This window comes from Lates calcarifer, linkage group LG10 (genome assembly GCF_001640805.2).
Source record: "Lates calcarifer isolate ASB-BC8 linkage group LG10, TLL_Latcal_v3, whole genome shotgun sequence".
Lineage (NCBI taxonomy): Eukaryota > Metazoa > Chordata > Actinopteri > Centropomidae > Lates > Lates calcarifer.
In genome coordinates, this window is record NC_066842.1 from 7,370,492 (window position 1) to 7,397,387 (window position 26,896).

A 26,896-nucleotide genomic window follows, 5' to 3' on the forward strand; every position below is an offset into this window, starting at 1 on the left:
AAACACTTCCTGTTTGCTTACTGGAACATCCTCACTGTTTACTTTGTAACCCCATGCTGACCTACAGTATCTGTTCATCCATGTATCCATTCATGTATGGAATTAAAATACTTAAGTCTAAGTACCTCAGAATTGTAGTCAAGCGCAGAACTTGAGTAAATGTACTTTCCAAGGCTGTAACTATGACTGAACACCAAGGTTTTGTGCTTGATATTTTTTACATGCCCACTTTAACACAAACACAGAGTTCAGTTAGGAGGTTAATGAATGGTTTTTACTGCTTTAAAGGTATAACTGTAAAATACAAAGCCTTCTTAAATGCCAAATTACTAAAATAATGATATCTTTATTTCTAATAAACTGGATGATTAATACGCTGCTTTTAAAACTCACAGGGTGAAAAACACCTCTGAAATAGCATTTAGACTATACAGCACATTAGCACTATTATAACATTTTTGGTGTGAGGCGGCAGCCTCTTTGTGGCAAGAGTCCACACAGCTGCAAGTTAGGATCTACTTTCATCTGATATTTTTTTCTTTTTAACACTGTGTGTATGCAGATCAATGGTTAAAAGGCCTATTTAAATGTATTCATGAGGGCTGCTTCACATACATCCTCTCCTCTACTCTTATATTGTAGTCTGACAGTGAATGTGAGGGCAGTTAGCTGCTGTTTATCCTCTGTGTGGGTTGTTACATTTGGCCACTGTATATACGCTGTGTGTTTGAACATGTGAGACACCGAGAACAAAGACTGTGTTTGTGTTTGCACTCATTTGTGTACTGTATTGTATGTGCATTTGGATGTGTTTGTGTCTGTGCATAGAGAATATGAGCACTGCAGAGGATTTTGGGGGTGGGGGTGGGGGGGGTCTGTTTGCATGTCTCGAGTTTGTGTGTGTTTGTGGGGGGAGTTATTGTGTCTCTTGGGAGGTGTGTGTATTTGTGTTGAGCCAGGGGGTGGGGGGTGTTTGCTGGTCTCGTAACTCTCTGCTGGGGTGGTCTGGTTTGTGGAGGGTTCTGTGTATATGTGCGTGTGTGTCTGTCTGCATGAATACGTGTGTGTATATATTCAGACTTAAGGAGACACACCTTCTTCAGCTGACGCAGTATAGATGTTGTGAGAGTAACAGGAGGAGAGGTCACAGAGAGAAAGTGACATGACAGAGGACAGGAGGAAAGGACAGAGGCTGACTTCTGCTCCACAATGATCATCACACAATAATAAGAATCTCAGGAAGGATTTCATCAACGCTGGTGAAGCAGCCTGAGGTAAGTGTCTAAGATTTGATGCAGCACCTAGTTTCTTTCTTCAGTGTCTTTCAAGAACAAAACTTGTGAACTTAAATGTGGCGATTTGAAATCATCACAGAAATGATTTCTGTTGTTTTTTTCTGGAAAAATAGACATTAAGTGATGTGTTGTTGCAGGATAGATTTGTCCAAAATTCCTAGAACTCCTTAACTAATCTGTGTGTAGCTAAACTTTGACTTGTTGTTACAAGCTGTGCGTGTATGAAGGTGTATGAATCTCACTGCATTTTACTTTATTTTCAGAGCATCTGAGTCAAGGCACAGAAGGAGACCTGAAAGAGAAAAGGGTGTCCCCCTTTTCTCTAATCCACAACTGGAACCAGCTGTGCCAGTGCAGGAGTTCTTACTTTTTGCTTCTAAACATCGTACTGGCCAAACTTCAGCTCACTGGGAAAAATATTGAAATCTCAGTGATCTTAATGGCAAATTATTTTATATAGAACCACAGGAGATGGACAGACAGATGTCAGATGCCGACTTCCTTGTCTCCCCCTCTCCTCCCCCTCCCCTCTTTCACTGCGACTACACCGACTGGTCTCCCTCCTTCTCCATCATCCCGTCCGTCTACCTGCTGGCCTTCCTGGTCGGTTGCCTCGGCAATGGCCTGGTTCTCTGGGTCTACCTGGACCGAGCTGAGGGGAGGAGAACGAGGACTGGAGAGAGAAACCAAACTGGGGTTGGAAAGATTTGTGCCGGCATTTTCAGAACCAGTCAGCGGAACAGTAATAAACCTGGTGGAGTTCAGAAAGAGTCCTTTCCACAGAGGAACAAAGAAAAGTGTAGATCTTCCTCAGGACAAAACTACAGACCATCCTCTCACTCCTCCACCTCCTCCTCCTGCCCTCCCTCCATTCCTCGTCCCTCCCGCTCACTGACAGACTCTCTAATAGCCAGCTTAGCGTTAGCTGACCTCTGCTTCCTTGTGACTCTCCCTCTGTGGGCAGTCTACACTGCCATGGGCTACCACTGGCCTTTTGGACAACCACTCTGCCAAATCAGCAGCTTCCTCACTGCTCTCAACATGTATGCCAGCGTGTTCAGCCTGAGCATGCTCAGTGTGGAGCGGTACTGGGTCCTGACTGGACGCCGGCACTCTGGCCACCATGCCCCGCAGGGCTGCCCCAGCAGGGCTTTGTGGATACTTGGGGGAGTGTGGGTGCTGGCAGGGGTGCTGGCACTTCCTGGTTTGTTGCTGCGGTCTGTCCGGGAGATGGAGCTAGACTCTGAATCTGAGGATGATTGGCAACTAGAGCCTGCAGAGTCTGGGTCAGTGTTCCTCTCCTGCCAGATGGATTACTCTGTGCTGATAGGAGCAGAGCTGGAGGAGGCAGAAAAAGAGAGGGCAGAGATGTGGTGGGCGGCCGCCTTGAGTCTTAAATCAACTCTAATTGGCTTCCTGCTCCCTCTTGTCATCTTACTGGTCTGCTACTGTTCGCTGGCCCAGCTCCTCAACAGACATTTTGGACGGGGCCCTCGTCCTGACCGCAAGCGCCAGCACAGACTCCTCAGGGTCATTGTCACTTTAGTGATGGCATTTTTCCTGTGCTGGCTGCCTTTGCATGTTAACAAGACTCTGTCCATGCTGCTAGAGTTTGGCTTTGTCCCATACTCCTGCTCTTTAGATCAGATTTTACTGGCTGCTCACCCCTACGTCACCTGTTTAGCTTACCTCAACTCCTGCCTCAACCCTCTCCTCTATGCTGCCTGTGATCCGTCATTTAGGAAGAGGTGCAGAGGCGTTCTCCTCACGTCGTGCAGGACGAGCAGAAGAGGAGCAGAGGGAGTGGAGGGAAAGAAGGATGAAGGAGAGGAAGAGAAAGATGAAAGGAGCTCAGCTTTTCCCACAAGAATGCAGGAGGAAACAGCAGACAGAACAGAGGAGGAGATGATGGGGGAGGTGGGTGATGTGGCATGATGGCTGAAGGGTGAGAGGCCACAGCTCAACACCCAAGAAGATAATGGCTGAAAAATGAATGTCAGCATTTTCAAAAATAAAATTTTCAAATAAATAAACATCTTCATCAAATGAACTTTCATGGGTTCATAAACATATTGTAATTCCCTGCCCCCAGTCCACACATTTCCCACAGGAAAGATGCCACCACCTCCCCAGAGATGTTCCCTGGTTAGACCAAATATTTTTTTGGTCATATGATCTGTTTTTATACTTTATAGCCTGAGTTGTTTATTGGTTTATGTTGCAATGTTTTTATTGTTGTTTTCCTATTAAAACAAGTAAACTCATATTTTTACATTTTTGGCTTTTCTTTATTGCCCAAAAAGGAGGTAACTGTATAGACACACTAGCCTATCATATGCAAAAATGACCAAACAAAAAATTTGACTAATCAACTTGTTTGGTCTGCAAAACATCAGAAAATAGTGAAAAATGAACCTAACCACTTCCGAGAGCCCAAGGTGATGTCTTAAGAAGGCTTTTTGTATTTGACCAATAGTCCAAGACCCAAAGATACTTGGATTGGAAAAAGTGGAAAATCCTTAACCTGGAGAACAATTTTTGCTAAAAGTGGATGTAGACATAACACAAAAGGCAGAATATCAGCAAAATAGCCGCTCACCATTTCTCTTGACATTCTTCTCAGGGCCTGCTTCAAGCCTGTATTTTTTTATTTATTTATTTTTTAAATTTCTGTGGAGTACAGGTCTGTTCTGCAGAAGTAAGCACCAGAGCCCGTCCAGAGAGTGGCGCTGCTGCACCACTGAACTGTTTGACCACATCGATAAAACTCAGATTTAGTTTAACTTGACCCATTCCCACCACACTGTTTCCATGTGTTCAGCAGAAGAGGGAAGAAGCTCTTTACGGGGAAAGTCAATTTGTCCGATTAAAGCTGCTCGCTTATCTTTTAACTTTCTACGTGCACAGTTTGTATCGGAAACTCACAGGGAAAAACTATCGCACCGCAGAGACGTTCATGCATACATGTGTCTCAGTCCACACAATCTGACCGGGTTTGAGAAATAATGAAGATGGGGACGGCGTTGATTTATGATGAGGAGATGACCAAGTACAAACTGCTCTGGGTCGAGTAAGTATAAACAAACTCTGGTGCGTACTGCACAGCTAACTGTTAGCTTGCTAATCCGATTAATTTAAAATATGTAAAGTGATCTTACCAGCATTTATCAACTGGTTAATTGTGGCAACATTTAACTTGTTTTTATTCTTCTGTGCTCATTCATTGATATGTTTGTACAGGTAAAGTTACATTAGTGTTATTGTAATTTCATGTAAGATATCTGCCACAAGCTCTAATCTTAGAGAAGCCAGTGGGTGTTAAGGATTTCTTTATTACTCGTTAATGAGTAATTAATCAATTAAACGACTAGTGTTCTCTAACTATTTAATGCATTATATTAAATCAATAATTAAGTTATTGTGGTGGTAGGAACTAAAGTTACGGTTCCTTGTTGTTAGTCCAGTCAGTTAGTGAGACACACTCGCACTGTTCTTTCCGGTAGCTGCGCAGGCTAACAGTTGTGATTGTCTACCGTTGTGTTTCCCATTAAACATTACATCAGTACTTTTGCGGTTAGACACATCTTAACAGAATCTCTGACATAATAACAGAACTTTTTAGGGTTGTTCTGTTTGTGTTTGTTCCATATGCTTTGTGTGCACAGAAATCAAGAGAAACAGAAGCGAATAAAACAATGGTAATCTTGTTTGAACCAATGTCCAGCTCATTTTTTCCTGATTAAAGTCTACCATTAGATCTTCCGTAGTTTTACACACTCACACTTATATCTGGTTGAGACAGTGAGGTGTGAATGCCATAGTACTTTTTGCATTTGCAGATTCACTTGAAATGCAAAAGTGTGATCACAAAAATAGTTTGTGGTTTGCATAGAACATTAACAGTGAAACTATTTTTTTGATGATTATTTTCATCTGAGTGGTAAATAGAGCATTGCTCTATTCTGTACACATCTTTGTATTAATAATGAATACTGAAGGTTTTTAAATATTATGTATTTTATTATTAATTTGAAGTAGACTGCAGCTTCTTGACTTCTGTCATGTTTTACTTATGACTTGATATACTGTTTGTGCATCAAATATACAAAAGTAAAATTCCTACAAGTCTTTTTGCACAAAAATAAGTTTAGTTGTGCCTGGTGAACACTGACTCCTTTACACACACATACACAACTCAACACATGATTCAAATTCAAGCTTTTGAAATGTTTTTGTCCAGTCCAGCCTGTAAGATTGAAGTACCTGAGCGTCTGACAGTGAGCCATGAGGCTTTGGTTCAGAGTGGCCTTGCTGATCGCTGTGTCTCCATACCTGTCCGTGAGGCGACAGATGCAGACATTCTGCTGGTTCACAGGTCAGTCCTGATCTCGACAAAGACCTCCCACCTGGTTCAGTTAATTCTACTACTTCTGGTCATGAGGATGAGATATATACCTCAAATCAGCTAGCTACATGTACTTCTCTGCCACCAACAGTGAAGAATATCTGGAGGCAGTAAAGAAGACCCCATACATGACTCTGGAGGACCTGAAGGAGTTCACCCTCCAATATGGTGACGTCTACTTCCACCCAGTTAGTCCTACACTTAACATTCTTACTAGCTGTTGTCATTTATTTGTGTCTCACTTTTGTCCATTCAGTGGTGGTTAGAGGAATGATTTTCAGGTTGTGGTGATGAAAGTAGGTCATTTTCACTCCTGACTAATCGCCCTTGTTCTCATGAATTCTCCTAGAACATCTATCACTGTGCCAAGCTGGCTGCAGGGGCCGCGCTGCAACTGGTGGACAGTGTTATGACGGGGAAGGTGAGGAATGGCATGGCTCTGGTCAGGTGAGACTGTTTAACCAGTGAGACTCAGCAGTCCTGATAGGTGCACTGAATCTACATTAAGAGTGTTCGAGTATCTCTTTTGTGAGGTTCAAAAGACGTGTGCACATTGTTCTACAACTACAGCATTTGTCTGTTTAGAGAATCAATGTCTGGTCAGAGGGAAGAAGAGTGGGCCATTTAGGACAATATATTTTATATTGTATATCATTTATCTGAAAAGCAAAGATCTTTATGCTCCCAGCTGACATCTGGTATTTTACCACTGTTGAAAATGGACACGTAGAGTTGATAATTAGTTGATTTAGGTAAAAAGGTCACAACAAGTACATCGCTTCTCTGTTACAGACCACCAGGACACCACAGTATGCGCAGTGCTGCCAGTGGTTTCTGCGTGTTCAACAATGTGGCCATAGCAGCTCGATATGCAAAGCAAAAATATGGAGTAAAAAGGTAACATGAATTTTTCTTTTTCTGCTGCTGTATCAATTCTGTCCTCATATATTTATTTATGTCTGTTTTTTCCCCAGGGTGTTGATAGTTGACTGGGATATACATCATGGTCAAGGGGTCCAGTACTCTTTTGAGGATGATCCAAGGTGAGTCTTTGCTGATCCTGGATTGTTTATGTGGATGTTGTCTTGTCTTCTGGCATAATAAATTCTGCATTTTGCTACATTGTGTCCCAGCGTGCTCTACTTCTCTTGGCACCGCTATGAGCATCAGAAATTCTGGCCTCAACTTAGAGAATCAGACTTTGACAGTGTTGGCAAAAACAAAGGGGTTGGATTCAATATAAATGTACCATGGAACAAGGTGAGTAACCACAGAAATACTGTTCACTTTGTGCAAATGTTGCTAGCTTTTTTTAGACTCTGCTCCTCGTTGAAGGATTAACCCTGACAACAAAAAGAAATGTATTTATTTAAGATGCCCCATTGTGATATTTTTAGGTGGGAATGCAGAACAGCGACTATCTTTCAATCTTCTGTCATCTCCTTTTGCCGGTTGCATATGAGGTGAGACAGAAATTTCACACTTTTTGCAGATAGATGATGTGATGTGTTAGATGTGATCTATCTGAGCATGTGATTCTTTGTCCCAGTTTAACCCAGACTTGGTGTTGGTGTGTGCGGGTTTCGACTCAGCCATTGGTGACCCTGAGGTACTGAATATAAATGACTATGACAGCATTTCTTGCATATGTTGAATTTATGTAGCATCATATGCATATTCTACTTTTGCACTTACGTCTTTTTTCTCTTTACATCTCATGACGTGTGTGTGTGTTTACTGTAAAGCTACGTGTCCCGTCTGTTTTCCATCACTGGGACATGATGTAGTGAACTGACTTTAGTGACTGTTTTTTCTTTCAGGGTGAAATGTGCGCCACTCCAGACATCTTTGCCCACCTCACTCACCTTCTGATGAACCTTGCAGGAGGCAAATTGTGTGCAGTGCTGGAGGTTGGTTTGTTGTTGTCAGGCTACACAAAACATTTTATCAACATGGACACAAACATATGCAATAAAGATCTCTTTTCTTTAAATATGTTTCCTTTAACACCTGCCCTCCTGGAGACACTATCAGTTCCGTTTTTTTCTCCACTACGCAATGTATCAAAACACAAGAGTCTAATCTATTAATATGTGTATTACATTATTATATTCTAGATAGTGACCTTTGTGCATAACAGAAGGTTGTAAATGGATTTACTGTTTTTTCCAGGGAGGATACAACTTGACTTCCCTTGCCCAGTCTGTGTGTCAGACAGTTCAGACGTTGCTTGGAGATCCTGCACCTCCACCTGCAAACCTTGATGGTCCCTGTAAAAGGTCTTTATCTCTGTAATTCAGGTGCCAAATCTTATCTTGTGTGTGTGTGTGTGTGTGTTTTACAGTTGTAGTTTATTTTTCTTTTTTCAGTGCCCTTGACTCTCTTCACTGTGTCCGATCAGCTCATAGGCAGTACTGGTCCTGCCTCAAACATGCAGGTAATAACATCCACATAATTATATTTTTTGAGTTATTTAACATTACATCTCTCTAACATTGTCAGAGCAGTAGACTCACATCAATGCAGCAGAACAAGAGATACTGTCTTTTTTTTAGTCCATGAATCTTTCTTCCCTGTCAAGCCTGGCGCCTACATTACCTGCAGTGAAATTACTATATGACAAGCAGCAGCATATGTAGCCTCGAGCTGTTAGCCTCAAGCAGAGATGAGGAGCAGCCTCCAGAGATCTTTTAAGCCCACTTCTTTCCAACTCCACACCTTTACATTTTTGGTTTTTCATTTTCAAACTCGTAGTCTTCAGCCCCAGAGGACACTGACTCAAGTGACGCTCAAGGCTTTGTCAGACTTTGCGCAGCTATTTCTGTAGCCACAAAAGGTTTTATATGACTCTTTCATATCTGCAGTGATACTCTCCAACCAGCAGCACTTCATGATTCCTTCTGTTTATATTGTTTTAACCCCCTGTCACTTTTATGTTCACTGAAAATGTCAGATAAAATATGATATTTTTCCTCCAGCTGATCTACCCACCTGTGAAATCAGCACAAAGCGCATTAAGGTGGCAGAAGAAGAAGAAGAAGAAGAAAAAACGCTGGATAAAGGAGAAGAGGGGAACAGCATAGAGGAAAAGGTGTGGCCAGAGCCTCCAAAACGAGTAACTCCTACTATTCGTACTGCTGTAGTGCTCCCTGATGGTGTCACTTGCCCGGATGGGTGTAAACGCTTCAGTTCATCAGAGGATCTCGACCCACTCATAATCAGCAAACTCAAGTAAGAGTTTATACCTGTGTTCAAAATGGGAAAATTCTAATCATGATTTCATCTTCCACGCGATTCAAAAATGTGCTGTTCTTTTTGCTTCTATAAGGGAGAATTTCCTTAAAGATGCAGATGACAGTGACACTCTCTCATCCCTCTCCAGTCTTGCTGCCCTTGTAGAGAAAGTGGAGAAGAATGAGGTAAAGTCAGGGTGTTACTGTGTTTCGTCTTTTTGATCCGATTGCAAATATGTTATTTTGCTTTGCTGGCCTGTACACAGGAGCTGAAGGCTTCTATCATTATATTTAATTACTGCCTCTCAGATCTGCAGTGGCTTGGCACTGGTCCGTGACGTCTCCATGGCGACGATGTGTGTTGTCCAGCATGCTGCTTCTGCACATCTCAGAAACCGGTATAACAATGTGGATTTAAACCATGTGTAGACTTACTGTTTGTTTTAATATGGATTGTCCTGCAGAAATATCCTTGCAGGAAACACTCCACACTTGAAGGCCAATTACAGATTAATAATATCCAACAGTATAGTATCTAAGAGTAAAGGACTTACTAGTGGAATGTGCATTTTTATTAAAGGATATTTTATTGTCAAAAATATCACCTGATTTGATGCCACTTTCTCTTATTTTAGGGTTTTGGTTGTGTGTGTTGGCGATGGGAAGGTTCCGAGTCACGTCACTGAAGATGGGTGATTATTCTTTGTGATAAAACTTGCCCCCCCCCTATAGTAAACAAATAGAGGTAATTGTCTGCAAAAGAACAACATGGTTACAAAATGTTTCTGTCCGCAGGAAAATACTGGTGGTGCAGTTCAGCAACAAGGACTCAGAGGAACAGAAATGCAAATATTACATTCCTGTGTGTCTGAAGAAGGTAGGTAGTGTATTATACCAAAAGAAAACACAATTAAAAGCATTTGTCACTTGATAATTTCTGTGTACATGTAGCTCTGTACTGGATGCTTATTCAGTATTTTGTTTCATCATGGAGTTCAAGATATTGTGGTCATAAAATCCTGTGTGGTTTACAGAGGCATTTATTTTGTCCATGTTACCCATGACTGTGTGCATGTATGATCATCACAGGAAATGTGTGTTTTTAGAAATGTCAATGGAAACATATCTCACATATCTTCCTACAGGGCTATAGTGATGTGTCGGGGTTCATGCACGCTGTGTTGGGCCTCCTCCTGCCTTTGGCATACGAGTACGACCCCACTCTGGTTCTGCTGGTTCGGATGTCAGATGCTGGGCTGTGTGAGATCGTGTGGCAACAACTGACAGGTCTGCTGCAGGGCCTCGCACAAGGACACATGCTGGTACTCATGCAGGTAAGAAGTTTCATGAAAACATGGTGAATGCCATTTCATTCTTTGTTAGTGTGGAAGTACACATTTTATTCTTGGAGAGGTTTGAATAGCAGGGTGATTAATGGTCAATATTCTGTTTTTCATGTAGGATGGTGAGAAGGAATGTGTCGGCCCCACAGCCTCTTCCCTCCTTGGGTACCCTGCCCCCTCTTTGGGGCAGCTTCCAGCCCCTCTGCCAGAGGATGTGGCGTCCATCGAGAGCCTGAGACACAGGCTGAAGGCTGACTGGAAGCTACTGCAGACCACAGGTGACTTCACAACAACAACAGCAGCATCAGATATAAACATGACACATAATGTGACATCCACAGAGCTTTTCAAATGACCTGTACTGTATTAATTAGATTTTCTGTCTCCTAAAAACAGCTCAAGAAACTGGAAGAGGTGATGAGCTCTGAAGCTGATCTTCCTTTTTGTAAAAAAATAAATAAATCAAATAAAATAATGAATAATAATAATTAATGTTTTGATATAATTTTGTATTTTATTACCAAGTTTTAATGTTGGTGACTGAAATGATTGCAATTCATGAAAAATATTGTGAATCCCATTGTTTATTAATTGACAGGGCTTTTGATACTTTTAAACATTAAAACAACAGATTCAAACATTACAGCAACTCAGTTTTGATGCTGTAAAACATTTGTTTACATCAGTAATGTCTGATAAAACTGGACAAATACTGTTCAATGAATTATGATGACATGAAAAATGTGTTGATTTCTTTTTCCATCTGCAACTCAGACTTTAATATGTATGTCATTACACTGTATCTTACACTTAAATAGTCAAACACAGACTGATTGGCCTTTTAAATAATGAAAAGTTGTTAGTAATTGAAATATTGTAGCACCTAAAAAAACCCACAGATAGATAGCACCAATTAACATCTAACAATAATTTGTCATTACTGTTTAGTACATTGTATAAGAGGCCTAATTCAAGTCTAGTCATAGGCCTAATAATCAATTTAGATATGGTCTGTAATATTGTTTATTTTCTTTATGATTTGACATTTATATCATATTTTGTCAGTACTTCCTTGCACTATAGCAGGTGAAATTAATTGATGGATTTAGCAGTTAAGAAACAACAAATTAATTCCATGTGCACACATGGTATGAATTTTCATTAGTCTGGAACAACAGTACTGGGAATTTTCCAGCCAGGTTTTGCTAAAATAGCATACAGATCTCTTTTTTTACGTAAAATTACTGCCCATAGTCGTGCAAAGTATCGTTACCTTGTGCAGTAATTGAGTAAATACACTTCGTTTCCATCAGCGGGTTGAGAACAATAAACCCTGTAAATCCTGGTCCTGGCGTTGGGTGGCGCTGTGGTGTGAACCGTCAGTAAACAGTGAAGCAGTTGAAGCTCGGACTCACGTGTGAGTCACTTCGTGTCTATTGATGCCCCAACGCTTCTCCCTCCAGCCTGTTGTCTTGACTGTGATTGTGAGTGAGTGAGTGAGTGTGTGTGTGTTTTGTGTCTTTACGCTGTGATTGGATCGCACGCCGGTGCCTGAATGCATCACAGGGAGGAGTGACATTATAAACACAAACCTAACACAGGACACACTCACCCACAGTCAGCCTGGAAGATGTCTGGGACACCGACTACATCTTCGACCTCGCACACCGCTAAGATGAAAAAGGACGAATCTTTTCTCGGGAAATTAGGAGGAACCCTGGTGCGGAAGAAAAAGGCTAAAGAAGGTGAGTCAAATAAAAGATGTTTTTGTGTTTGTTTTTCCTAACATTGTAACATTATGAAAGGCCCCTATGTCTCTCCCCCTTGTTATGTTTCTGTCCATGGTGCTGCAATCACATGATGCGCTATTAAAATATTCTCCTCTGGGACACCACTGGCAGCTTAATAAATGACTGTAACACATGATTTACAAAAGAGTTTTACAGCGGTTCCCTGACACCCAGTTTAAATCGACTCAATGATTTTATATTTTTTGGTATAATATTCTAATCCGGCTCAGTAGGCTTACAGTTTTGAGTTTTAGTGTAGTTTTGATACTGTTTCGATACTCCCATAAGGGTAAGAAATACTTGTCAGCGAATGGGAGGCGAGACAAAGCCTCACAGCAACTCCACAGGCATTTAACATGAGGTAATAAACAGAAATAGATCAGACAGTCAGTGACCGGTGACAGGAATGCAAGGTTACTAAGATAAAGACGTAAGGATTAAAGTGCTTGCTGGATTTCCAACACGAAAACACTCAGCTGATTTCTCTAGTTTTCCAGTTGTTGACCAAACTATTTTCTGCCCTCCCACATGCCCAGTCACTGTCTGCTGGTAAAACGGACAGCTGCAAGGTTTAACGCCTCAGTGTGTGTCATAGTGAGTGTGTGTGAGTCTGCTTTCAGCCATGTGTTTGTAATCTCCATTAAAGGAGGGCCACCAGCAGGAGGACACTGATATTTTAATTGTCTAGGAGCCTCATTGAATTCCATACTTTACTGCAGAAAGTCAGGGGTTTCCACTGTGTAGCCAAACACAGAAGTTTGATTTAAACTGCAATGGAGACCCATAGATTTGATGAGTATGATTCTTCACTGCTGCCTTGATATATGTAATACTGTCCATCAGAGTGGGATAGGGTGATTTTTTTCCAAATAAAATGGGACATCTTAAGTAGAAACCCACAAACAGCAGCTCAGGCAATGGGTTAGTTTGCTGATAACCAAGAGGTGGAGTGAGTCCTGGTGTAATGAGGGTTTAGAATAATTGTCCTCCTGCTTGAACTTGTGCTTTAAGGACGACTGATACCTGCTCCGGTGAGTTACATTTACTGTTGTTCAGTGTGACTTGGCACAGAATGAACCTATACCAGTGTCTCTCAAACTTTTCTTGCTTGGACTACAGGAGTTACAGAGCTGTTAAGTTCTCATGCTAATGTGGACATGAGGTGAGACCTACAATAATCAGACATCATGATGTAATCTAGTCCTCACGTTGAATGACCAAAAAAATGTACTGTTTCAGTCATTTTTCGAGCAAAAAATGTAAACGTTTTTCTGGATTCAGCCTCTCAAATATGAGGATTTGCTACTTTTCCGTGTCATATATGAGAGTTAGTAAGATAAACGATTATTTCTTTGATTCATCAGTTAATTGAGGAAATAATCATCAATTAAAATAAACATTAGTTGCAACACTGGTTTTTGTAATAATGCGGTTTTACAGCCCTCTGCCCAGCCCCAACCTGGGCCCTGACCTTCACTACCCCCCACAGAAGGGACCACACATGGGGTCCAAACTTCCACTTTGACTTTAGTGTGGGTATAAGAGGTAAAAGTGTGGATAGAGAAACCTCTGATAGGATTTTCTTGTTGTGCAAACTTAATGAATGATACCAACATGAAAAAAACTCCAACTTACAGATAAAGACCCCATGTGGTCCTCAGACCTTCATTTTGCCAACACATGGCTCTAAGTCAGTGCTGTAGGTAATGAATTCTCAAAATATTACATGGTGAGTGTGCCAGTGTTAGTGCAGCTTGTGAGTGTGCAGTGCCCCTGTGTGGTCAGTGGATTAAAGCTCGGATGAGACAGGGATCAGTTTAAAGGGAGACAATCTTAACAATGTTTTAATTATAAAGCAGTATAACAGAAGAAGGTTGTGGGAGGTTATTGCTGCTGATGGAGCACAGCTTGTGGCCTCACATACTGCTGCTGTTGTGGTTTCTGTTACTTTTGGGTGTGGTACTCTATGTTCTTTAAGGGGAACACCCAGCAGAGACGAGTTGCCACTGGAAAAGTGGCTTCACTTTTGCTGAATGATCATTAACAGCATAATTGGACTGTTCCTTTAAGGAAGGAACTTATAGTTTCTTGACACTCCTTAGCAACCACACATGTTTAGTACAGTATTAAACACTTATGCCCTCCTCTTCCTCTAGATAGAAAATATTGCTTAAGGCTATTCAACAAGATCTAAAAGAAGATTCCTGTAGTTGTAGACCTAGTTTTTAAACATACTGTTATGTGCCTGGATCTGTCATATCCTGATAAACTGACAGGAAGCATGCATTTCTCTGACAAGGCAGAAGTCCCTTTTTAGCAACAGGCAGTACTGTAATAATAATACAGAGAATGAAAAAAAAACGACTTTTTACTTTGTAAGGACTGAGAGGATGAGTGTCAAGTCACATTTCACTTAGTGTGAAGACACTGGAAATACAGCATATAACTAAAATATAAGCTCCAGGATGGATGCTGATAAGAGTAAGTCATCTGTTTTTCTATCCAAAGTTCATCTTGTTTGTTTCTTTTTTGCTCACTTTACCTACTTATTTTATTGTTGCCACTTTTTCCTGAGATGAAGAGAGCTTTACATGAATTAATGTATTACGCATATATTAAAGAACAACGTAACCCATCATTGCAAATGTAAAAAGATGAATACCATTTGAATTTTTATGTGCGATACAGCAGTTATGTGCTTGTTTTCCTGTTCTCTATACCAGATTGTATTGTTGCAGTTACAAAGCCTTTGTCTCTGTTTCTCTCTCTTCACTTGCTCCTGTGGCTAATCTGAGTGCTCCTTTGGTTCAGGTCTGTCATTCTTTTTTTATTTGATGTTGTTCTACTTTAGTGTCAAGGGAAGAGCTCAGGAGGAACAACAGAGAATAGATCTCTCCTCTAGGACATGCAAGTAGCAGTAGTAGAGTTACAATATGGAGGAAACAGAATTCCAACATTAAGTAAATATAATGATAAATAAATATTAGGTGTAATAGGTTAACTAGTTTCAGCTGTCATGGTTAATATCTGCTGAAGGCCCCCTGTGGAACATAGTCAGTGACACTGTCATCTCCTGGCTGCTGTTACTCACCAGTGCCTGTGTTGGTCTAAATAACCAGAGCTATATTTAAGGTCCAGTCTGTCTTCTCCATACTGCCGCATTATTTATATCTTCCCCCATGTGCCACAGTAAACCGCCTCCCCCCTCGGGAGCATTGGAACCAAATGAGACGAGGTCGATTTCAATCTATTTTACGCTTTCGTTTACGATGCTGTCTGATTATACTTTTAACATTTTCCCTCTAAAGCAAAAGAAATCTAACCATATGTTGCTGCTCTTGACTAATCACTGCATCCTTTTTACATAATGGTTTGTAATACCACTGAGCAGCTTTTTACATGAATTTGTGCAATGAAGCCGGTGTAAGATAAATGCTCTTGACTGCAGGCTTTAGTTCATATTGAATTAGTGTAATTCTGTTAACAGGAATTCAGCCGCTGGATGATTGATTCTCTACTGCAGAAAAACATGTTAAAGGCTCCATTCACATTCTCATTGAGAGAGTTATTCACTAAAACAAGTCTGTTCTCTCATATTACTGTGAAATTACTAGACTGCAGCTAATTTTAATAATCAGTTGTAATTGTTAAGAAAAAAATCATAACACAGGGAACTGCTGATACTCGTTTGAGGGTTAAAACACCATGCTGCATTCATAAAACACATTTCATATTCAATTAGGGGATATCTGGATGACACTATACCTGTCATAGGTAAGTGAAGTCTGTCCTGTGTCCACAGCCCAGAGGTTGCTCATGTGTTACAGTAGAGTTGCTTTGGTGCCTTATGTCCAGTGTGATATCTCCTTCCTGTCACACACACACACACACACACACACACATACGTAGAACACAAACCCCACAGCGTCTCCGGTAACTGGACCGCAGAGGTGGGGTGGAGGGTTGTGACAGAAATAAACACGTGATGACGCCCCTGCCACTGCTCAGCCCCACCGACTGCCAGTCACACACACATAAACACACACTCAACATACGTACACCTCATTTTCTGCCCTCGCTCGCTGCTGATCGGGAGGTGAATTCGGGAGGTTTATAGTGGAGCTATGGCGGGGCTGCTGTGTGGGACCAAGAGAAAGAAACAAGGTAGTTTGGTTTTAATGTCTGGCTTTGAGGAACTTGGACGTGGGAATGAGGAAGCGAGACCTGTTACCTTAGTACACTGTGGGTTAAAATTTGTTGCCTGTTGTGAGAGATGAACAAGATGTGAATTGTAGTCACTGTAATATTTATATTTATATTTATACTTTATAAGTTATAGAACTGACTTTGATTGTTCTAAGTTTTTGTGACATTTCTGGACTGGTGAGTGAACATATTTTTATTTCCATATTGTTCTGCATAAATCTGCAGCAGTTAATGAATTATATTATATAATTTTATCATTTTAATACAGATTTTACTTGTGTGTGAAGTGCCAAAGCTCTGTCCAGCCCAGTGCAAAGCAGCGGTAATGCAGTCAGATGGACACAGAGGGAGGAAGCGGCACAATTATGATGAAATGCAGTGAGCCTGCTCTGTAATTACAGAGAAAACTGCTGATCTGTTGTGAGATCCAGGGCTCGGGCCAGCTTTCAGCTCTTATGAGAATCAGATAGTAAATCTGTGGGGACACCTCCTCCCAGGGTAATTCTGTATATCCTCTCTTTGCACATGCTTTGAAGTTGTTATTTTGGTCTTGACTCTACCATAAACACACTGCTCTAGTCTTTCTTTCATTCTATATTCAATTAGAAAAAAATATTTTACGTGCTTTTAATTTGAAAAAAAAAGGAGCTCAAGTGCTGTCATTTTTTTACCCCAGGCATCCTCACCTTGGTTCCTCCTCGCAGGCTTTATAAATAGCAGGGTCAATGAAATGACAGCTTTGAGAACATTGATTTTGGACCAGCCTGTCGCAGGTCTATGGTGGATGATAAAAGCTATGTGGCCATTAGGGGAAGAAAGCCTTTAAATCCCTGGAGTGTCTCTCCAGTCAGAAGTGAAAGCATCTCAGCAGAAATTGACTTTGTTCAAAGCTAGTGTGTGAAAGTGTGTGTTTGTTACTGTTTTGTGTGTGTTGTTCCTTTTTAATCAACTTTAATGAGCCAGTTTCAATCTAAAGCAAGATCCCAGCCATATTTTAAGAGTATATTATGTAAAGTGCCTGCTTAATGCTTATATTACTTGATTTCTGAGTAAGATGTATGGACACTGGTGCTCCCATATTGCAACCTGTAGTGGAGAGGAAAGAGCCTCACATGGCTGGAGCAAAAGTAAGGAAGTGACAGGCTTGTGACGGCTCTGGCAGCAGCTCAAAATCAACACACACTTTGATAAGCATGTCCACCAGTGCACGCTTCACAGTTTACTGTTCATTTACCATGTTCAAAATGGTCTAGAACAAGAAGATGGAATAGCCTACACTAAATAAATACTAAATAGCTGCCAATAATTCCCACTGAGTGTATTGATACTCATTCTTGAAATTCACTTTGATATCCTCTCTGTTTTCTATTCATCACATTTCCACTAAAACAAGGACATATTAAATTAAAAGTTAGATCAATTCAAATTAGAGAAAAGACTACATAAAAAGACCACAAAATCTGTCCACAGACAGACAAAACTGCCTCTGTGGTAGTTTCTGCTATTGTACATGTCTCCAGGACCACATTTTACCACGATGACACACACAGACTCACAAGATGATGTGTCTTAAGACTGTGGGCTGCAAGATTTAGAGTCCCATGAAACTATTGTAAATGTCATTTTTCTCTAATCTTACTGACACTAAGTATAGGAAAATCGTGGTTAAATGATTAAAAGAGTGTTTGTGGAGGAATAGCTGATTCATAAACTGACACCAAATTGACACTACACTTTCCCACTGGGGATTTTTGTGTGTGTGTGGTGTGTGTGAAGCATTTGCTTCTCTTTTTTTCTCTCTGTTCACAGTTTTTGCCTGCTAATCTCATTGTCACGTTTGTCTAGTGAGTGATCTCCATGAGGAGGGTAAGAATGCCATCAATGCTCCCATGCTTCCCATAGGGACAGACATCCATCCAGAGGACACACTGTTGGGTATGTATGCACATATGCACATGCAAAGAGGATTTTGTTTAGAATTGCAATCAAATCTATTTCTAAAATATTGTTATTATTGCCTGAATGTGTTAAATGTCTTATCTCATGAATGGATGTTGCAGTGTTACTGATAATGCGGTTTCTGATATTATCAACTTATCAAGACTGAGTTTGATTACAGCTAACTGTCAGAGGTTACTGTGGTCACAGATATGTTGACTACCGGGACTTTTAACAGGAGAGGAGCAGGAAATGAAAGTGGGTGGGGTAGAGACGCCTATGTCCTCAGTCACCATGTGAATCACTGTTGACATGAGGGTGATGGAAACATTGTGTATTTGTTTTTAGTGGCTGTAGATTTGTATTTTATGAGAGACAAAATAATATATGTGTCCAAACATGGTGGATAAATGTGTAGGAAATGAAACAGGAAACTGAGTTTCACTATAAATGTTCACTCGTGTCTTGATTTTGTCTCATGTTGTATTTATCAGAGGAAAACGCTGAGAGGATCATGTTGGACCCAACATCGCGGGAAAATCTTAAATTTAAAGATCTACTGAAGGTAGATATCATGATATCTCCTCAGCATAGTCAGAGCAGTAAAAGTACCAAGAAATGTGTGCATTGGAGGGGAAGGTTTCACTGTATTTTGATGTGATCCCAGGTCCTGATTGACTGGATCAACAGTGAGTTGGAAGAAGAGAGGATCATAGTCAAAGACCTGGAGGAGGACTGTTACGATGGACAAGTGCTCCAGAAGCTATTTGGTGAGAAACTAAATTTTTATTTATTTACTTTTTTGGGATCACAGCTCTCACAACATCTTTATCCATCCACCCTCCGTTGGCCTTCAACTGTCATCTGTCAGTATAAAGACGGTTTAAGTTTCGTCTAGGCATCAAACTCACAACATGAGACAACAACAACATGTTTTCATGAGAATAACAAGCTGCACCACCCCATCAGAAAAGTAGTCGAATCACAAACATCTGAGACAATTACAGCATTAATAATTGACTGTGCAATCGATTGGTTGGTGTAGCCTGTGGCTCTAGCACAAAGATGTTTCCTACTCACCTCCCCTCTCCTTTCTTTAGCAATTTGACACTAGTAACTTCCCTAAAAATGACCTCCATGTGCACTGTTGTCTTGAATTAGAATTAAACCACACTGTGATAAAGGTCAGAAGAAATAGGGATTGTATTGTGTTGTTAAACACATGCAGCATCCTGAGCAATTTGGGGAGGGGTAACACCCTTAACCTGACCAGAGTTCAGAGGTAGTGTCCTGCTTTTGGCTGTAGAAACTGGAAACTTCCATTCAGCCCCAGAGGAGGGCAGAAAGTGTCACCTGTGTGTATTTTGGTCCTTTTTTATCGTAATCCTCAAATTAAGCTTCACCCAAAAATGGTTCATCAGTTTGATATGACAGATGTAGTTTACAGTACATATTTCCAGTCATGTACATGTTGACATTGGTGAAGTTTTGTTAAATTCTTCATCAATATATGAAAACGTTGCTAGTTTTATATCTGGTATAACGGGTACAAAACACGTATACAGTACCATGTGTTGTTTGCTTTCCTTTTATTTTCTCTCACCTCTTAAGATAATGTAAGTAGTGTCTTGTGAGCCTGTGGGAGCAGGGCACCTTTAAGAAATAAGAAAAATCCATTCATTCATTCATATAACAATAACTACTGGCAATAAGAGCAGCATTATTCTTGTGTCCAGTGTCCACCGTGATAACTGTGTGTTCACTAGTGTGCTGCTATGATCACTGAAGCCTGACTGTCTTTGGTTTGTCAGGGGCTTCCCCCTTGTGTCTGTTATTTGTTACAGCAGGCTGAAATCTTAAAATTTCAGATTCCACCTCAACGCCACATGCTAACAGCTGTCTCTTGTTGTTCTGTAGGTTAGACAAAACCTTCTGCCAAATGAATATAATGTAATGTGAAAAACTAAGTTTATACTACAATTATTGATTGGATTTACATTGGATCTGTAGGTAGCAGGACTCTGTGTCCCTGTTTTCTTTTGCTCCATACTATATTGCAGTTCTTACATAAAACGTGTTTTCTCTTATATGTAGATTATTCTCTTTCTCCATCAGGATTGATTCTCTGGTGTGTTTTTGTGTAATCAAAGGGGAAACGCTTGTGCTCAAACTCCCTCTTCACCTCCTCTCATTTTTATCTCCACACTCCAACTGGTTTCCTCTACTTCTTTGCTCTCCCCCTTACTGTATTGTCCCCTGTGCAAACACCAGCTAATTATTTCATCCTAAAATTAAAAGTGTCGTCATCTGTCAAACATGTACAAGAATAATACATCAAGAATTTGCATATTACTTTACAAAAGCCAGCTCATGCGAAATAGGACTGATATTTCATTGCATATGCTTCTGAAGTGCCAAGAACAACAATTGAAACACACAGTAGGAAATATTTTATAGAGGAATGTGTGATTTCTTGCTTTCTGTTAAAGCCCTTTTTAGTTTTCGCACTCCCTTTTCACTTTTGCACCTTATGTAATCTCAGTCTTTTATTGCATCAGTGCTCGTTTTGGATTTCTTTTTTTTATCAGTGCTGCTAGTTCGTTTTTTTTTTTTTTTTTTTTGAATAATATTTGAACCCACCTACTTGAGTTAAGCCTCCTAAATTCTCTTCCTTACTTTTCTTAAGAGCAGAGAAGTCATCTTTGTTGTCTGCAGCCAACAAATTTGTACATTTTCAAGATCATTGTGTCCTTGTTTTGCGAGGAACAAAACCCACAGGCAAAAAAAACATTTTGTTATGCACTTTTTTGGTTTGAAGCACTTTTGTAACTTTGGTCTTTCATGTAAACGAAGGTCCTTGCATTTTTTTAAGCCCACGCCGCTGAAGCAAGACTCATAATTCAGAGGAGTTCTCTTTAAAGCACAGACATTGCTCACTTGTATAGTATAGTATAGTACAATACACTGCTGCTGCAAATAGTGTTTTCCTGTGTGCTTGACATTATTATATCTCCTCTGTCTCCCCTGTTGTTGACAGAAAAGTTGTCGGGCAGGAAGCTGAATGTGGCTGAGGTGACCCAGTCTGAGATTGGCCAGAAGCAGAAGCTTCAGACAGTTTTGGAGGCTGTTAACGAACTGCTGAGGCCACACGGCTGGACTATCGAGTGGAGTGTAGACTGTGAGTTTTACATTGACTTCAGTGATTCGCTGCTTGAAGGTATTTTTCATGGATGAAGCAAGAGAGGCTGAAATAGCTTGACTTATAGCCCCTAGTCTGGGTCAGTCTTCTTTTACAGTTGTTTTCATTTAATTATTTTTTTCAAAACATATCCTTAATGTCACCTAACATAGAAACAAGGATCATGCCAAGGCCCCCAGCTTTGTTTCTGAGAAGTCTAAATAAATACATACCCATGATCATCAGGTCCCACTGCTATGGGAAAGAAACATAACATACCACACAACATTTTCTATGGGAAAAATGAATGGAACTTTTACTTCCTGGACCAGGGACACCAGAAATAGCTCATCCCACTTTGCAACTCTATAGTTCTCTTTGTCTTTTGTCTTTAGCATACTGAACTTAATGTCTAAAATTAGTAGACTGCCCCTTTAACAGATAATTGACTCTGTTGATTTGCATTACAAATGGTGATTATTTAATCCTGTGCATGGATTTGAGTAACTCTACAAACACAGGAGCTAATGGCACAATTGCATGAATTCATGCTTCATTAATTTCTCATTTGCAGCTTTTTCATTCCTCTTTTGTCTCTTACAAAAGCGCCAACTGTTACCTTTCATCTTTAGAAAGCTGCTCACATCATTATAATAGCTTGCTGTGTGAAAGAGTTGACAGTCGTTTTTTATGCTTTACTGTTACAGCTATCCACTCAAAGAATCTGGTGGCTATTGTCTATCTGCTGGTGGCTCTTGCCATGCACTTCCAGGCCCCCATCAGACTGCCTGAGCATGTCTCTGTACAGGTGGTGGTGGTCAAGGTAAAGTGTCCCATCAAAGTCAAATCGGGGTGTCATCATCATCATCATTATGTGCAATGATGGCGGGTAGAGAGATGTTTTTATTTATTGTATTTTATTCATACTTTTTTTTAAACCAGGAAAAGCCTTGTTTAGATTAAAAGTCTCTTTTTCAATATGGTCCTGCTCATTTGCAGGCATTTCTAATACAATAATTTCATCTTAGAAATTGTCTAAATGTCACCTGAAAACAACCTGTCTAAAACAAAGCAATGATAATAATAATGCTAGCACCTTGTAGATAGTATCGTGTTGGTAATGTCTAATTTTCTGTCATCTTTCATCTTTCGTCTTTGTCTTGTCTGCTCATGTCACAAATAAATCACTTAGATTTATTTTCATTTGAGCAGAAACGAGAGGGCATCCTGCAGACTGCTCTAGTGACCAAAGAGCTGACAAGCACCACAGAGTAAGACCTGACCTAAGTTTTCTTCTCTCCTCTTCTCTTCAATGTTGTTATTATTAATAATATTTAGTTCAGTATGAAGTCTTTGGAGGCTAGAGAATACTGCAGACAGACTAGAAGACTAAATCCTTTTTATTTTCTGTCTCATTTTTTTGTTTTTCAGAATGATGCTTGGAAGATTTGGTGAGTCCCAGCCACAGACAGTATCTGTTTCATGTTATAGTTTTTTTTAAATCTGTGTAAAGGAATATTTCAGCATTTCATTGGCTTTCTCTTTGAGAGTTAGATCTTTCATGTCTTTACAGTTAATTTGTGCTAATTAATTAATTAAACCAAGTTCTAACATCTTAATCTGTGAGCTTTAGAGCTGTTGGTACATTGTTTTTTTACCCTTGGACAGAGCAAGGCTAGCTATTTCCCCTTGATTCCAGCTCAGTTAGCTGCCTGCTGGCTGTAGCCTTATATTTACAGGATGGATATGAGACTGGTATTGATCTTCTCATCTTTTTGACACCTTTGGCATTTCCAAAAATGTCAAACTATTCCTTTAAGTATTGACAACCTTTGAATCTTTGCTCTTTTACAATAGAGAGAGACGCGTTTGACACTTTGTTGGATCATGCACCTGACAAGCTCAACGTGGTAAAAACGGTAAGAAAAAAAAGACCCTTTTCTTTGCATGGTAATGGATAATTGATCACGTGAAATTTCAGTTTTTATGATCATGTTTAAAAATGGCTTTAATGGCTTCTTTTTACCAGTCGCTCATCACCTTTGTGAACAAACACCTGAACAAGCTGAACCTGGAAGTTACTGAGCTGGAATCTCAGGTGTGAGAGTTAATGTTTTATTTAAAAAATTGTTTTGTCACTGCTACAACTGTGTGATCCAGTGAAATATTAAAATGATCACTAGAAATACATGTCATGTAACAGATTTCTACCCTCATCTTCTCTGTATTTGCATGGCCAACTTCTTAGATTTTAATTTTCTGCTTTTCATATTATCAAATGTACTGTATATATCTGCTATCTGTATTCATGTGTGTGTCCAGTTTGCTGATGGAGTGTACCTGGTATTGCTGATGGGGTTGCTGGAAGACTACTTTGTCCCACTGTACAACTTCTTCCTCACCCCTGAGAACTTTGAACAGAAGGTGATGTGACCCTGAAATAACTAAAATGTTATGATCAAATTGGAAGATTTACTTAACAATTCGGTGCAATATTAAGTTTTAATTTTGTTTTCCTTCAGGTCCACAATGTGGCGTTTGCCTTTGAGCTGATGCAGGATGGAGGCCTGAAGAAACCCAAAGCCAGACCAGAAGGTATTTTATAGACAGAGATATATTACATTATTACAAGATCAGATAAAAGACATGAAATGTGAATTTTCCAGAGGAGATTTTATGGTGGCTGACTGAGATTATGAGTGTCTTGTACTGGCAGGGTGCTCTAAAAAAAAAAAAAAAGAAAGAAAAAAAAAAGGAAAAGGCATTGAATGGTTGATGTCCAACAGTAGCAGTCATGTTAAAGGTTGTCCAGTAGATGGAAACCTTCCCTTACCTTTAAACTCTAACACTGGATGGCTGGTGCTGAGTTCCACTTTGTCGTCTGGTCTGTACCTTTTTTATACGTAAAGAACCAAAATACAACTTACTGAATTCATCTAGTATTTGCTATAAGGATAATTATTGGTTAAAATAATTTCTTACTTTTTCACAATTTAGTATTTTTCCTCTACTCTAAGTTTAGAGCCATGCCAGCTTAAACATATCAGCTTATTATACTTAAGCATCTCAGCATTTTGGTCTGCATTATCATGTGGCATATTGTTCCATATTTAATATCCCATGTTCCATATAAACTTTTACATTTTTTTGTTATTTAAAAATGTCCTTTTGTCAAAATATGTCTGTATATTTTTCTCTATTTCAATACACTTACACTGTACACAGTTTATGGAGATGGCAGCTGAGCAGTTCACTGTTGCAAATACATCTTTAAATCTTGACCTAATACAGCTACAGTAGATTTTCAACATGTGTAAATACTGCCTCGCTCTGCACTGTGTTAATGTAAGAGCTTTTTTCCCTCTTTACAACATTTCCCTGACTAAGCCAAAACAGAAACCTCTCACAATCACTATTCGCAATTTTTGCAGTAATTGAAATCATTATAGTTATTATCTTCATAGCTGCATAGCTGTACCTCTAGTACAGTATACTGTATGTGTTAAGATTAGCATTGGGTTTGTGCACATCTGCAGGTTCATTAAAAATGAAAGCAGAGATCCCAAAGCCTTTAATTATATCAACACTGTCACCCCAGCTAGGGAAGTGCGGATGATGAGAAGCTTAAGGCATGCTATAGTTTAAATGGTGATGCAGTGGCACTGCTGTAACACTGCTGTCTGGCTGGAATGACTTAAAATAGACCTAGTTGTGATAAGAAATTACAATAAGCAAATAAGTATTTATGTAGAATACCATGGTACTGAGAGAGAACAGAAAGTATTTTTATGCCTTTGAATCTCTCCTGGTAATAATATATCATATGATAATAATTTGCAAATTCTTGGGAGCTATTTTGAGCTCCATTTCTTTTCCAAAATTACAAATAATGTTTTGATGGAAAGTAGTCCAACAGCAATCATAGAAGGGTCTCCTCTGAATTTTTTTATTCAGTCCTTTGCACGTGGCAAAGGTCTTAAGTATTCTTCCAGAAACTTCTCAAGTCAATGATCTCTGCTTTGTGTCAATTTTTGTTTTACAGATGTTGTCAACCTGAACCTCAAGTCCACCCTCAGAGTTCTCTACAACCTGTTCACCAACTACAAAAACTCTGAATGAACCCTTCCTTTTCACCTGCTGATATTACTCCCAACACTGTCCTGTGCCTGTGCAGATATTATGCATTACAGTCTGGACACTGGAGGAGACCAACTGGGACTGAAAGTCATTATGTTGGACTTAAAGAGACCCAGGGGGAGTAGCCTGAAAAAGGCTCTGAATGTTAGTATTTAATCTTCCCCAAATGTCAGTATATTTATTCCTTCCTTGAATGTTAACTGCAACCCAGGAAACCCTGCAACCTTTATCTGTGCATTTGAGTACACAGCCGTCACAGAAAAAATGTATGAGAGCAGAATGTTATAACTGGAAAACATTTGTGTCAAGCTCAGTTGCTTATCCTCCAGATTACTGAATAAAGTTGAAAATGCTGTTACATGTTACGAATATAGTATCTAAAAATACTTTGTATTAATATTAAAAGAATAGTTTGACATTTTGGGAAAAATGTGTATTTGCTTTCTTGCCGAGAGGTTGATCGATTAGCTAAAAAATCTGCCTAACATCACCTCTCGAGCTCACTTAACACGTTACATCTGGTTGTTTAATCTGCACAAAAACCAAAGTCTTGTGGTTTTACAGACAGCAGGAACTTTGGAGGCAGTTGAGAAAAAAGGGTTTAAAGTTTCAGGTTGGACAACAAACAGCACACCAGATGGAAAGGTTGTGTTACCTGTATTTTATTTCTATTTTGTTTTATTTTTAGGCTGATTATTTACCCCCCAAAAATCATTGCTATAGAGCCTACATGATACAGAAATTTTGCTTTTGGATTTTGGAGCAGAGGGAAAACGCTTTATCCTTTAAATACCAACTGTGTTGTTAATTTGAACTACTTTGTTCAGAAAATTATTTATATTTTATAGAAATTACATTTGATACAAAGGAAATACATGTATTTCTCAAAATGTCAAACTAGTCCTTTAAGAAACTTGAACATGATGTGTATTATATATTATATGGTGCCTGAAATTCCTTTGGATATTCTCACTATAGCCAGAACTTTTCTTAATAGCTGTAGGAACTGTTAATGGTTCTTGTTTACTGTGAACTATGCACACTACATCTCAAGCCATATTTAAAAGCTAATGCTGTTGCCTTCTGCCTTAAGTGCAGCGTGTTCTCGCCATCCCGGGGGAGTGACAGTCAGTGTATCTCCATTTTGACCAGCCTTTCAGACAAGTTCCAGAGGAAGCCTGGACCCGCAGTGCCACCTTGAGACCTGCTAAGATGTACAGTGCATGCATTTTAGAGCCAGGCTGAATTATTGAGTGAATGGATGAGTCAATCTAGACTGCGCTAGCACTGAATGGCTCACCCCTGTGCTTTTTTTTTCTTTTTTTCTTTTTTTTTTATCTTGCCTATCAAGAAATAAATGCCTGGAATCAA

At 39.8% G+C, this 26,896-nt stretch overlaps 3 protein-coding genes across 8 annotated transcripts; all 3 read left to right on the forward strand.

The window, feature by feature from the left end:
- Positions 1-1,736: 1,736 nt before the first annotated feature.
- aplnr2 (apelin receptor 2) lies at positions 1,737-3,230 on the forward strand. The gene has a single exon (XM_051073285.1). The coding sequence runs from the start codon at positions 1,767-1,769 to the stop codon at positions 3,228-3,230; it is 1,464 nt and encodes a 487-aa protein (XP_050929242.1). The 5' UTR covers positions 1,737-1,766.
- Positions 3,231-4,027: 797 nt separating this feature from the next.
- On the forward strand, positions 4,028-10,768 carry hdac10 (histone deacetylase 10). The gene is made up of 20 exons (XM_018675967.2): positions 4,028-4,365; positions 5,536-5,670; positions 5,792-5,888; positions 6,050-6,147; positions 6,493-6,597; positions 6,675-6,743; positions 6,834-6,960; positions 7,098-7,163; positions 7,250-7,309; positions 7,521-7,610; positions 7,873-7,979; positions 8,070-8,137; positions 8,679-8,931; positions 9,029-9,119; positions 9,243-9,331; positions 9,569-9,625; positions 9,729-9,810; positions 10,079-10,267; positions 10,395-10,554; positions 10,673-10,768. The coding sequence occupies exons 1-20, from the start codon at positions 4,301-4,303 to the stop codon at positions 10,702-10,704; spliced, it is 2,040 nt and encodes a 679-aa protein (XP_018531483.1). The 5' UTR covers positions 4,028-4,300; the 3' UTR covers positions 10,705-10,768.
- An 891-nt stretch (positions 10,769-11,659) lies between these two features.
- On the forward strand, positions 11,660-26,884 carry parvb (parvin, beta). 6 transcript variants are annotated; one of them, XR_007813950.1, is made up of 14 exons: positions 11,670-12,021; positions 18,118-18,207; positions 18,705-18,775; positions 18,878-18,980; positions 21,248-21,388; positions 22,096-22,211; positions 22,601-22,659; positions 22,820-22,839; positions 23,246-23,307; positions 23,418-23,486; positions 23,711-23,812; positions 23,911-23,983; positions 25,431-25,669; positions 26,619-26,884. XR_007813950.1 is itself a non-coding variant. In XM_018675972.2 (14 exons), the coding sequence occupies exons 3-14, from the start codon at positions 18,162-18,164 to the stop codon at positions 25,505-25,507; spliced, it is 939 nt and encodes a 312-aa protein (XP_018531488.1). In that variant the 5' UTR covers positions 15,957-16,230; positions 16,541-16,770; positions 18,118-18,161; the 3' UTR covers positions 25,508-25,890. The 6 variants fall into 6 exon arrangements, 5 of the variants coding, with proteins under 5 accessions (XP_018531487.1, XP_018531484.1, XP_018531486.1 ...); XM_018675972.2 differs by lacking the exons at positions 11,670-12,021; positions 26,619-26,884 and adding exons at positions 15,957-16,230; positions 16,541-16,770 and having other exon boundaries at positions 25,431-25,890; XM_018675968.2 differs by lacking the exon at positions 26,619-26,884 and having other exon boundaries at positions 25,431-25,890.
- Positions 26,885-26,896: the final 12 nt, after the last annotated feature.

Bases quoted from the DNA above. Each gene is read 5' to 3' on its own strand.
- aplnr2 (XM_051073285.1), top strand. From the start codon at position 1,767: ATGGACAGACAGATGTCAGATGCCGACTTCCTTGTCTCCCCCTCTCCT.
- hdac10 (XM_018675967.2), top strand. From the start codon at position 4,301: ATGAAGATGGGGACGGCGTTGATTTATGATGAGGAGATGACCAAGTAC. The intron at 8,138-8,678 runs GTAATAACATCC...TTTTTCCTCCAG, and splicing joins GTCCTGCCTCAAACATGCAG to CTGATCTACCCACCTGTGAA. The intron at 9,811-10,078 runs GTAGGTAGTGTA...ATCTTCCTACAG, and splicing joins TTCCTGTGTGTCTGAAGAAG to GGCTATAGTGATGTGTCGGG.
- parvb (XM_018675968.2), top strand. From the start codon at position 11,907: ATGTCTGGGACACCGACTACATCTTCGACCTCGCACACCGCTAAGATG. The intron at 18,981-21,247 runs GTGAGAAACTAA...TGTTGTTGACAG, and splicing joins AGTGCTCCAGAAGCTATTTG to AAAAGTTGTCGGGCAGGAAG. The intron at 23,308-23,417 runs GTAAGAAAAAAA...TCTTTTTACCAG, and splicing joins AGCTCAACGTGGTAAAAACG to TCGCTCATCACCTTTGTGAA.